This window comes from Pseudophryne corroboree, chromosome 5, assembly GCF_028390025.1.
Source record: "Pseudophryne corroboree isolate aPseCor3 chromosome 5, aPseCor3.hap2, whole genome shotgun sequence".
NCBI classification, from domain to species: Eukaryota; Metazoa; Chordata; class Amphibia; order Anura; family Myobatrachidae; genus Pseudophryne; species Pseudophryne corroboree.
Genome location: NC_086448.1, coordinates 606,596,275 through 606,609,772, shown reverse-complemented (window position 1 = coordinate 606,609,772; position 13,498 = coordinate 606,596,275). Strand labels below are relative to the sequence as shown.

General features: G+C 38.2%; 1 protein-coding gene across 6 annotated transcripts in view; it reads right to left on the bottom strand.

Moving 5' to 3' along the window:
- The window catches only part of PIEZO2 (piezo type mechanosensitive ion channel component 2), a 648,659-nt gene that overhangs the window by 32,969 nt on the left and 602,192 nt on the right, over positions 1–13,498 (bottom strand). For all 6 annotated transcript variants that reach the window (XM_063923449.1, XM_063923453.1, XM_063923452.1 and 3 more), the window contains 8 exons: positions 12,529–12,787; positions 11,176–11,358; positions 6,768–7,020; positions 3,329–3,461; positions 2,564–2,711; positions 1,184–1,398; positions 888–1,046; positions 14–161 (listed from right to left, as the gene is read on the bottom strand). In XM_063923449.1, the coding sequence (XP_063779519.1) occupies positions 14–161; positions 888–1,046; positions 1,184–1,398; positions 2,564–2,711; positions 3,329–3,461; positions 6,768–7,020; positions 11,176–11,358; positions 12,529–12,787 (1,498 nt within the window). The remainder of the gene's footprint in view (positions 1–13; positions 162–887; positions 1,047–1,183; positions 1,399–2,563; positions 2,712–3,328; positions 3,462–6,767; positions 7,021–11,175; positions 11,359–12,528; positions 12,788–13,498) is intronic.

Genomic DNA, 13,498 nt, shown 5'->3' with positions numbered 1-13,498 from the left:
GTACATTCTTTACCTTTTCTGACTCTCGCCAGCATTTTAGTATAAATATATGAGCATAGATATCCTCCACACAAATCCAGCTGGAAAGACTGAGTGTGGTGTCAGTCCATACCCAATCCATGACGGCTCGCAGCTCAGTTAAAAATGGCACCAGGCGAAAACTGAGGAGAGAGATCAGACGTCATTAGATCAAGTGACAGCTTTAGTAGCTGTACTCAAATCCCTGCTGAGAATGTTATTTATAATGTGGAGACCTTCTGTAAAGACTACAGATATTTTACACTTTTGATTGTTTGTTAATTTTAATATCTATTTTTTCCGTTACTTTTAAGTGTCACTGGAATGCACTGAAGATGTGACCATGAAACAATACAAAGCCTGTTTTTACACTCTGGGCCTGATTCTGATTAGGAAGTCAAGCAAAAAAGCAAATACGTAACTTCTGTGTGGGGTAAACACTGGCTGCTTTTGCATGTAGCCCACAAATGTTAGACAGCCTTATTTTTACAGTGCAATTTAGATTTCAATTTGGACACACCCCACCCAAATCTAAATCTCTCTGCACATGTTACATCTGCCCCAACTATAGTGCAACCTGATTTCACCCAGGTGCACAGCTGCATGCTTTCTTCGCTGTACTTTCAAATCAGAATCAGGCACTCTATGATGCAGCTAGGTTTTATTAGCATACCATGGCCTAAGTCAGTTATCATGGCTAGGTTTGGATATATAAACACACACACATATATATATATATATATATATATATATATATATATAATGCTTTCAGGCTCTAATAAGCATACCCATTTAACATAGTTTTTTTTTCCTTTACTCTCACTTTATTCTAGGTGTAGTTTGTGCTGTGAATAATTTGTGTTACTTACCCTTGAAATAAGAACAGGTTGACATAATTGTAGCTCTTGGTGAGGAAGTTACCAAGCACTCTTGTTGGATAACCGCAACGAATCTGATAAGCTGATAGTCCAAAATAGATGCACTTCACAAAATACCACATCTGGGCAACAGTGTTCTGACTAAATTTCCTGTACAACAACAACAATGAATATTTAATCAATAATTGTGGAATGGAATCATTTGTAAATATTTCTAACACAAATAGTTCAACAGACAAAATTTTAATTTAGTTAAAATTCAGCATGCAAAATGTATATTTAAGTACCTCTCTGTCACTCCAGGTAATATGAAAAACATCCAAAAATGTATTCCAAACACCAGGATAACTTGAAAAATGACTTTCCCCATGACCGTTTTCCTGAGATAGAGTGCACGGTCAACAACCATGGTACCAAACTGTATCAACACCATCACCAAGAAAGCCTCTGGCACTTGGTCTTCTGACAGAGAGGAAGTGATATCTGCTGCAGCCGAGTGTTTCTGAGAAAGTAAATATAGATGATATATGTACAGTATACAGTGCTTCTTCCTCTTTGATCAGTTTTCACATTCGGAGCAGTTTCTCACTATCATTGTATACAACTTTGGTTCCCCATGTTCCATAAACTGACAGATTGCTCTTACTAATAACAAGACAACCAATACAGGTTGAGTCTACCATATCTGAAAATCCAATATCCAAAATATTTCGAAATCCAATTTTTTTTAGTTCGACTGAGATAGTGACACCTTTGCTTTCTGATGGTTCAATGTACACAAATTTTGTTTCATGCACACAATTATTAAAAATATTGTATAGAATGATCTTCAGCCTGTGTGTATAAAAGGTGTATATGAAACATTAATACATCCTGTGTTTAGACTTGGGTTCCACCCCTAAGGTATCTCATTATGGTATGCCAATATTCCAAAATATGGAAAAATAAGGAATACAAAATACTTCTGGTCCCAAGCATTTCAGATATGGGAAACTCAACCTTTGCTACATAGAACACACTCAAATTACTTGCATTGTTCTCATTCTGTGGAATGTCATTCAAGAAACTAAGTACATTTCCAATGAATACTCTCGTCCAGGGCCGGATTGGCCATCTGGCACTTCTGGCACATGCCAGAAGGGCCGATGGGCAGGTGGTCGGTCTGGTCCCACAGAAAGTCGGGAAGGCCGCGTGCAGTGCAGCCTCTGGCTCTCTGGTCCATGCCCCCCGGACTCGCTGTGCGCCCCCGCACCCAGCAAGCGGCACCCTAGAAATGGGGGCGTGCCACGAGTCCACGCCCCCTTGACTCATGGCACGCCCCCTTACATCGTGACAACGCGCCTCCGCGTTCACAAATGCCCGGGCCGAAACGAAGGCCCAGTCCATCGCTGCTTTCGTCTGTGCTGCCACAAACATTCCCTCTCTTATATCAAACATGAGATGTCAAATTGGGTCTATTTTCAAGAGCTTATACTGTAGTTTTGAATGTTTTTGCAGCAGAAGATACAGAACAATATTTTTCTTATCCAATGCTCTCTACACTACAAGTAATTGTTCTTTTCATTATTCAGTACTATTTTTCTACCTACACTTATACTTGCAACAACTACTGATTTCACTTGCGGTAGTAAAACAAACTTGCCAAATTCCTTAGTGTAACAACTTACCCCAAATGCCCAGAAGCCAAATATGATTACGATGAAGTCTACAGTATCTGCCAGAAACATTAGCACATAAACATCTGTCACAGCACTGTAGTCTGGATGTATAAGATTGTAAAAAAACTGTTTGATTGGCAAGTATATCTGGAGGAATCTGGGAAAAGAATAAAATAAATAAAAAAAACATCAATTCGTAAAGCTATGCACCCTGTTGCACCCAAGAATCCATTGTTTATAGAGCAACATATACAGTACTAAATATATATAGTCTAAATTGTTCTCATAGCCGCTCTATTAAAATGTAGAGTAACAGTCTATTCCAACAATTAGCAAATATAAAAATAAAATTAAAATAAGCACATCTTTAAGCCTATATTAAATAAAGATATAAAGATGATAGTTTAACATCACTTATCGTATGAATATTAATGACAATGTCAGCTTAGGAGACCACATTATCGGATGTCAAGTATCTAATTTTCAAGATAGAGAAACTTGTGCTTCCTTAGCAGGACTTTAAAAACATATGGGATAGAATGTATGCTGGTCAGATTTCATTAAGAACAATCCCTTTAGTTATACCAGATCAATATTACATTACATTTCTGAATTTTTTTAATGTTGAATAGTAAGTTTACTTACTCCTACACAACAGCTAACATGGCAAAGATTGGAGAACATGGACTATATTTCTGTAAATGAAAACATGTACATTTGTACATTTTACCATAAAGTTAACAAGAAAATATAATGTCATATCAAGCTACTTACGTTTTAATGGTAAAAGCTTTTGCTTTGATGAGTTGCTCTCTAAGTTTTTCCATGAGCAGTTCCTTTCTAGATTTTTGCTTTATACTTAGTATGCTGCTACCTTTCTGGCTGCTGTTCCGAGTGCTGGTGCTACCTTTAATATAATCAAAATAGAAATGGTATTACTTTTCTATTCAAAGAGTTTATTCTAATTTTTCTACATATCATTTTTGTTTTATTTATGGTGCAAAATCACTTTAATGTATGGAAGTTCAGTGGAACCCTTTGCATGTTATACAGACAGGAAAACACTGGTTATTTTTTCTCATATCCAGCGGCAGACCTGCATTGAAACTAATGAAGTTTAAGCTTCAGGGCATCTAATCCTGGAGGTGCCCGGCTGCACTTGTCTCGCTTGTGCATTTTAACACCAAAAATCAGATTTTCACCTCTTGTTTTAATGTACTGTATGATTATAGCTCATCACCAATTACACCATGACAACCAGGCTTCTAGTATAGCATAGCTGCTATTACATCTTAGATGTGCGTCGCTTAGTACCACGGGAGCTGCTGGGAGCTGTAGTCTAGCTCTGTAATTTGCCCTCTGTAAATAGCGTGAAACATGTGTCTGTTTTAGACTACAATATCCGAGTTGGGAATATAATTAGCTGCAGTAATTTACCTCAGGCTAATTGAAGCAACAGGGTTATTCAATTAGCCCAAAAGGCAGCCCGGAGTTAACAGGGATTTTTTTTTAGCCTGTTTTTGGGTGCCGCAACCGTGTTAACCCATAGGTCCTGTAATTTATCCCGGATTCTATTAGTTAACGCCTGATAACAGGGCAATTTAGTGAGTGAGAAAAGCGGGCTCTAATTGAACTAAGTAGCCCGAGGCTACCATCCTTTTTCACACAAGGTAAATTACAGCATCTAATTGAATTCCCGTACTGCCAACAAATTTACATAACATAGCTATTATAAATTTATGAAACCATTATCAATTATTGTATATATAAAAATTATAATTTTAATAGAAAAATGAATACAAAGTTGTAAGCAATACTGAACATAAATCAACAAATAAATAATTTGAAGGGATTAGTTAATTTTGCAGGATTGTCCATAAACGTAAATAATCCAAATATTTGAAAGACATTTCTATGCTGCATCGAAATACTTACAGTGTAAGGGTGCCCCACACGGAGTGATGTGTCCTCCAGGGACACATCACGAGTGAGGGGACCTGGTGGGGTTCCGGCATCGCATGTACACACACACATGCCAATGCTGGCAATGACGAGCGACGGCAGGTGGGAGGTGGGCAGGGCCATTCTGCATGGCATAGTTCGCCACCTCCTCAGATCCTTCTGCATGTTCAAGAGATTGCGTCGTTGACATGCCCAGATACGGACCGTTTTTAAACTATGTGTCGTTCCAATTGGTCAGAAATGTCCACATTGTTTAATGTACTAATCCTTAAAAAGTGATAAAGTGGAGAGTGATAAAGTGCCAGCCAATCAGCTCTTAACTGTCATGTCACAGGCCATGTTTGAAAAATTACAGGAGCTGGTTGGTTGGTAGTTTATCACTCTCCACTTTATCACTTTTCAAGGCTGTCATAATTATGAACCATCAGTTATCCATTAGTGTTATGCTCCCTGTGCCCCAATTCTTTAAATAGTACTCTTGCTATACCCCATAGAAGTTGTAAGTCATTATGTCTAGATAACTATTGCAGTTATTGATTTTCTAGGTTCTTTTACGTTTTAAAGGTTGCTTATGTATGTGCCAACTATGTTTTATCTATAATTCCCATGACCCCTGGGTCCTACAAAAATAGCACTAATTACATGTATCTGGCACTGCTGCGGGTGTTATGTGTATCTTGAACTACTGGGGTATTATGTGTATCTGCTAATGCTGGGGGTATTATGTGTATATGGCAATGCTGGGGGTATTACATTTATCTGGCACTGCTGGCAATGCTGGGGTATGACGTTTATCTGTCACTGATGGGAACATTACGTGTATCTGGCATTGCTGAGGGCATTTTGTCTATCTGGCACTGCTGGGAGCATTACATGTATCTGGCACTTCTATAGGTACTGTATTGAGAATTTCGGCTCATACTGTGTAGCATAATGTGGATTTGGCTCATACTGTGTGGCATAATGTGAATTTCGTCTCATACTGTGTGGCATAATGTGAATTTCGGCTCATGCTGTGTGGCATAATGTGAATTTTGGCTCATACTGTTTGGCATAATGTGAATTTCGGCTCATGCTGTATGGCATAATGTGAATAAGGGGCACTACTGTCAGTAGCTGGTGAGCATGGGGACATGTGTCACAAATGCTGGTGCCCTGTAGAGGAGGAGTCTGATGGTGTAGAAAGAGGCAAATGTGGCTCTGATGGCACATATGTAAATTTTAAACTTTTACTTGTGTTGTATTTAAGCTCAAATGTTCGGCCCCCTAGATCTCCCGTACTTTTCAGAGTGGCCCACTCAAAATCAGGATGTAGGTGATGTGGGGTGCAAGGGGTGGGGTGTGTGTGGGGAGGAGAGGAATGCATGTGCAGTTAGGCCTACCCCTCTCTAGTTCTGCCAAGAAGCGATACGGTGCAGCAAAAGCTAGGACTCAGGGTTATGTGGTAGCGGACAGTCAGTTCTGGCCAGTGGTTGCACCATTACATTTCATTTTATTTCTCTGGAGTGTATTATATCTACTTTATTATTAGGAACGAACTAGGGAGAAATTAGATTAAGCAATGTGATTTTACTGAGAGAATGTAAAATAGTGGTAGACATGTCCTTGGGCATTGCTAGACACGCCCCTCCAGCAGTGCTCTCCCCCCTGATAAAATTAGCTGCGCACACCTATGAACATAACAGTAATGTCAGTGGCGGTGGCTGTGCGCGCCCGAAAGGAGCAACACTTGAACTGCTCCATCGGGTGCCATCTAGTGACTGCTGGTACGCAAAGCACTTGAAATGCCCCTAGAGAAGTGAGGAGCAGCGTTACCCTTTTACTATATAGGCTTTTTCACTCTGTATAGGTATATAACTGTCTATGGCTCCAATGTCTCTTAATTTTCGTAAACTACCTGTGCACCTTTGTTTTCTCTTCACTTCCACATCTCTATTGGCATAATTTAGGTTTACTTTTCCATTTGTTTCCTACTAGACACTGACTATAAATGCCCATACAATAGGCCTAATCACTCAGCCCTTTGTTAGTGGAGACTATTTCTATTCATTAGAAGTTGTTTTTAGTTGCATGGATGTTTATATGATGTCTAATATCACACAATTATATGCTTAGTGCTGCCTGCATGGGACTCCCCTGTTTACTAGTGTATCCGCTCATGTTTTATGACTTGCTTATATTTCTTAAATTAAAAAAAGGTAAGAAATAAACAAATTAAATAGTATGCTACACTGTATTTAAGGACAAATACCTCTCTTTGATCTGTGCGAAGAGTAACTGGACCTTCGAGAGATTTGGGAACCACTGCTAGAACTTTTTCTTCTGATTGCAGTCTTCTCCTCTGGGAAGTGAACATGGATGGATTCTGCAGATGCTGCAAGATTAACTGATTTTAATGAACCAACAGAATCTTTTCTTCCTGATGCTTCTGAAAATTCATCATCTGTGTCGTCTTTGTGGGTGGCATTCTCAGTCACGTCATCCTCATCCCAGAGACCATGACACTATTAAAGCAGAAGAACTCTTATTAAAGCAAAACAAGTCTGACCAAGAAATGAAGAAAAATAGTGAATTTAAAAAGATTTTTTTTGAAAAAAAAAAGAAGAAATTTGGCACCCAAACACGTACAATGCATGTTTATAGCAACTTAGAATCAAGGGTAAATCCAGCTAGGAGTTGCAAAATTACACTTACTCAGATCATTGTAGACAGCATTTTTATTGAGAACTAGTAGCTCTTAAAGTAAATTTTTAATCTCATAATTATTTGTCTGCAGATTTGTAAAAGAAAAGAAAATAATTGTTTTGCTTGTGTAAGTTTTTAACCCCCATACATATCTGCCCCAGGTTGTTCAGGTTGGTTGGATTGGGTTGTAGTCACAATGCTGACATTTACAACATTTACATTCATAATGTTGATTGTTATAATGTCAACACTGTTATGGGTGGCAGTAGTATTTTATGAATCCTCATTCATACCTCATGAAAATGGAAGATATTGAAATCAATGACATTTTACAGTATGTAGTATTCAAAACACACAGACAGTGTCGGACTGGGGCATGAAGGGCCCACCAGGGGAATACAGTGATAAGAGCCTGTGTGGCCAGTCTCCAAAGGGGGTGTGGCCAGATGCCACAGAGGATTGGATGACCATCAGAGAGTGCATGGTCTGGGCCCCTTGATAAATATATACAATGTAGGAAATACTTATAGGTCATGCATGATAATGTACCAGATAAATAACACCAATGCACTGTACAGAATACACCACAGTCCTGTGCAGTATAAGGTATCATATGTATAATGTATAATTCAAGTGCACAGTCCGGAACCTGATTCCTAGACAAAGGTGGGGGCCCCAGGCAGTGGGGCCTATAAGGGATTTCCCCTGTACCCCTGTGGACCAGTCCAACCCTGCACACACACATTTGATTAAATACTGAATAAAGATAAGCACATCTGTATGTTTTTCTTGGCATCCTCCTTTTTGATTGTTGAAGCTTTAAAAAGACCCCACATCAGGGAACATAAACAGAATGATAGAATTTAGTGTAATACCTTCAACTATATATTTAGCTCCATGCCAGTGACAAAAAATACCCATTACTGTAATATGTGGCCTAGTATCATGATTATTCAGAGTGTGCTCTTTAGTCAAGCTGTATATCTCAGTTTCCATCTCACATAGATAAATAATTTCAGAACATCACAGTCGGAGGATGTGACTATAACATTAAAAATACATATGTTTTGTAGCTTAATATATTTAGAAAAAAAAATGCTTTATTAAAGTTATGCATATATCAATAAAACAACTTGCATGATCTCTAGAAGCTTGATTAGTAAGCACACACCAAATTAGAGCTTTCCAAAGAGTTCCTAGATGGTGTCTGAAAATGTAGCACATGCCAACGCATTTCACCTATCTAGTTAAACATATTACCGTATACTCTGTCCTACTTTCCTTTTTATGAATACTCAGTGGGGCAAATGCATTAGCTCTGAAATGATCGGAACTAATTGTATACCCCCTATGACTGATATTTCTGACAGAAACATTTCCCCAAATTTTAAATTTACCACATAACTCAAATGATTTCACATCAGACCTCATCACACATGGGCCCTCATTCCGAGTTGATCGGTCGCAAGGCGAATTTAGCAGAGTTACACACGCTAAGCCGCCGCCTACTGGGAGTGTATCTTAGCATCTTAAAATTGCGACCGATGTATTCGCAATATTGCGATCACAAACTACTTAGCAGTTTTAGAGTAGCTCCAGACTTACTCTGCCTGTGCGATCAGTTCAGTGCTTGTCGTTCCTGGTTTGACGTCACAAACACACCCAGCGTTCGCCCAACCACTCCCCCGTTTCTCCGGCCACTCCTGCGTTTTTTCCGGAAACGGTAGCGTTTTCAGCCACACGCCCATAAAACGGCCTGTTTCCGCCCAGTAACACCCATTTCCTGTCAATCACATTACGATCGCCGGAGCGATGAAAAAGCCGTGAGTAAAAATACTATCTTCATAGCAAAGATACTTGGCGCAGTCGCAGTGCGAATATTGCGCATGCGCACTAAGCGGAATTTCACTGTGATGCGATGAAAAATACCGAGCGAACGACTCGGAATGAGGGCCATGATTTGTACAATGATGATGTATTCAAAGAATTTGGACAGGACTTCCCTGAGCAGCCACCTCAGAATTTATTTATTTATTTATTTATTTATTAACAGTTTCTTATATAGCGCAGCATATTTCGTTGCGCTTTACAGAATCAGCAAACAGTGAGCATTTTATTGCGCTGTTATTTTTAATGAATATATATTTAATTGTATAAGTCAAACTAAACAGCCTATTCTGAACTATGTTTTCCTCTAGTCTGTATCATCTCCACATGGAACTATTTTTTCACAACAAGGACCATTTTATAAGATACTGTACACATACCATTCTTGGGTGTGCAGTTGTGTTCTGAAATAAGCATGTACACCAAGGAGTGCATATATCAGTGCATGACCGCACACCCAGGAGTGTTTTATCTATTACACATATGTACATATATTAATATACAGTATATATATATATATATATATATATATGTATATATGCAGTATATGTATATATATATATATATATATATATATATATGAAAGAGAAAACAATGGAGGGCGCAATGGTGAGTGTAATCGTCAAAAGTGCTTTACTGATAAAGTATTCGCTCACATACATTGAAAGTAAGAGGTAACCAGCGCAGTGTAGACAACTCGTGTAGCCTCCGGATGGCATACACCGATGTGTAACGTTGCTTCAGGAATACCGAAAGGCCGCTCTGGACATCCAGCCGCACGGACAATCACCATTACGGCACACTATTTATATCCAAGCCGCACAATTGATACAATATACATACTTAATTGAAAATACAATCACAGCAGCGTAAATAACATTACAAAAAATATTTTTTTAATTTATTTATTAGTTAAAATTACAAATTGACCGCAAAAAATATATATAAAAATGCATTTTTTTATATATTTTTTTTGCGGTCAATTTGTAATTTTAACTAATAAATAAATTAAAAAAATATTTTTTTAGCAATAATAATTGTTTTTAGCTCATTGCGTCTCAATTTAATAAGTATGGTTTTTTAATCAACTTAGATAATATACAATAAATAATTAGGTTAGAACCTGATATTAAAAAGTATTAAAAAGTACTACTTGTATAATAGGCGATTTAACCTTCTCTTATTAGCTTAGTATTCACGGTCTAAATAAAAGTGTCTGACCGTTTTTAGGAGGTGCGTTAATTATTAATTAGTGCATCATGGTTTATTGAGATGGTTTTATATTGTATGTGTAGCAGCACGATGTTCACAATAATCCAAAGTATTAGGTTTTAATTTGTATCATGATAATGTATCTATAATATGTGTCAGTTTGTTTGTAATGTTATTTACGCTGCTGTGATTGTATTTTCAATTAAGTATGTATATTGTATCAATTGTGCGGCTTGGATATAAATAGTGTGCCGTAATGGTGCTAGCCACACCCCCTGACGAAGTCCCGTGACGAAACGCGTTGGGCGTGACCAGCAGGACCTGTGACGTGGATCCACTGCCCAGACGAGCGGCGTGTGAGGTCCGTTGATTGTCCGTGCGGCTGGATGTCCAGAGCGGCCTTTCGGTATTCCTGAAGCAACGTTACACATCGGTGTATGCCATCCGGAGGCTACACGAGTTGTCTACACTGCGCTGGTTACCTCTTACTTTCAATGTATGTGAGCGAATACTTTATCAGTAAAGCACTTTTGATGATAACACTCACCATTGCGCCCTCCATTGTTTTCTCTTTTACATGTGCTGAGGAGTACAGGTTTACTCCTGGAGGAGGACTGCAGCAATAATACATTGGGACTTATATATATTTTACAGACTATATCGTTTTAATGTGCAACTGTATCTTTTTTCATATATATATATATATATATATATATATAGTATATCGAATTATTTTCTCTTTAATGGTGGAGTGGGCTGGTAAAACTCTTTCCAGTTCATTTTTTTGGCATGTCCAAGTGTAATAAATGCAATGTGCTAATAATTTAATGGATGAAGTTTCCATTCACATTATACATAAATGTAAAACATAATACCTTTAAAATAGATCTATGAAAAAATAAAGCGAGAAGTTGAAGCAGGTCGTAGAGCACATATCCTTCTTTCTTCTCCACGCCGATTATATTGGGCGGATGGTAAGGTTTGTCTTTGTAAAAATCCAAATTTGTGTTCCATGGGAAAAATCCAAATTGGAAGAAATACTTGATAACGATTGTTACCTACACCAAAAACAGCATAGAAAACAGCTAAACCTTAGTTGAACAATATGTTGTATATAGTTAGATACTGCACCTATAATTCAAACAAAGGTTATAATACTCTAGTCTTAGGGTCAATTTATCTATGGAAAGTTATTTATTTTTAGTAGTCAGAATACTGAACTGTTCACTCCAACAATATCTGGATGTAAACAGTTTTGTAGATTAGTAGACTTTCCATGCTTAGTCACACAGATAAATCCACACATGTTGGAAACATACTGTAAATGGGATCTACAACAGTTTCCTTGAGCTTCAGCATTCAGCATAACATTGCATTACAAAATGTCCTGCAACTTGCAATAGAATTATTGTAGGTTTTAGCAAATGTATAAATACGCCTATGTATAATAAAACTAATCATACAAGTTAGGAACAGATTTTAGACTAAAAATTATCTTAGTTTTTATTTAAAATCCTTGATATTTACAATGTTATACTGTAATGTCTTATGTCTGACTTGTGCTTCTACCTGCCATCTCCACACCCCTACATCTCCAAACTGATCTCCCCCCCCCCCCACACACACACATTTCTGCCTGCTCACTTCACTACGACTACTACCTCTCATGCTGATTAATTCCTCCCCCCTCCCGCCCAAGATTTTGCCTGTGCTGCTCCCCACCTCTGGAACTCTCTCCTTTTCACTATCAGATTCTCCATCCCTGTTAAAAGCTTTAGATGGGCTCTCAAAACCCACTTTTTTATTAAAGCCTTCCAGCTCTAATCTTAACCCCCTGCTCTATACTCCTTGTCTCACTGTCTCTCCTCTCTGTCACTCATCTGTCTGACACCCCCCTTTAGAATATAAGCTCACAGGAAGGTCCTCTTACCTCATGTGCTTTTCCTTCCCTCTCTTATACAAAGATCTCTTCCCCTTTGCTAACAATGACAACAAACCTTTGGGTTCAGTCAGTGCTGCTTTTCGTGGGTATAATTACAGCATGTGCAACAGTGGTTGTATAGCTTGTATTCCATGTTCTGCAATGTTTCATATGGTAAATATCTTGCACTTTTCATTTACACTGCTTTGGTTATGTATTATGTATGGCACCATATAAATAAAGTATAATGATAATAATTGTGACAATGCTAGAAATATAAGATGGAGAACTTTAAAAAACGACATACCTCTGTATATACAATGGCAGCCATCCAGAATCTTTTACTAGGCCGTGGCACAGATAACATAGCCCACAGAAATATAAGAACTGGCAGAACCAATGTTATCATGGAAGCAGAGATCATGTGGTTGAGAATAATCACAAAATAGCACACCATTTCTGATCTGGCCACTAAAGTATTGTAAAGTGCATAAATAAGTTGCAGCATGCGGGGCTGCCCAACATAAAATTTTTCAGATTCTTCCAGCTCTTCATCCTGAAACATCCTGAGGAAAAAACAAGTAAGAATGACAGAAGCTCCGTTAGTGAAAACTCACTGAATAGGAAATGTGGTTTCCCTATAATGTGCATTATTTTGACATAAGAAACGCTTCTCATCTCTCTCATTTATTACAAAGTGTTAGTTTTGGCGTTTTTTATGGATGTGGCCTTTACACAAACCTGGGCCTGGACAGAGACATTATCGATTATTTAACTCTTATAAATAGATAAGACATAAGTATGGTGTCATTTAGTACACTCATGCCTCTTAGTACAAACTGAAAGACACTGTAAATAAATGGTTTTGCATAAACAAATAGCTTCGTGACCTGAGAATAATGGCTCTTGATTTGATCCACAAAAGACTAAACTGGAGAGCGTTTCTTTATATGTGTTTAATTTGGGTTTGTTAAAAGGTTATGGTCAGCAGCGACATTAATAAGTCAGACCTTATTGTCAGACTAGTTGTGGTGGAGGTCTGTGGAGAAAATCCTATTAGCAGCGGTACTTTACAGCTGCTAATAGATTCACCGGGGGCTATCTTAATAGCCCCAATGCTGCCGCCCTTTGTACCCCTATACTAACACTTATCGGGTATTATGCTTTGTGCGCCCATAATCCCAGATCAGCAGCTGCCCTGACTTCCCTTCCCTTTCAATGCAACCTTCTCATTGGGATGCTAACAGCTATACGACCTATGGACGGACATAGAAGGG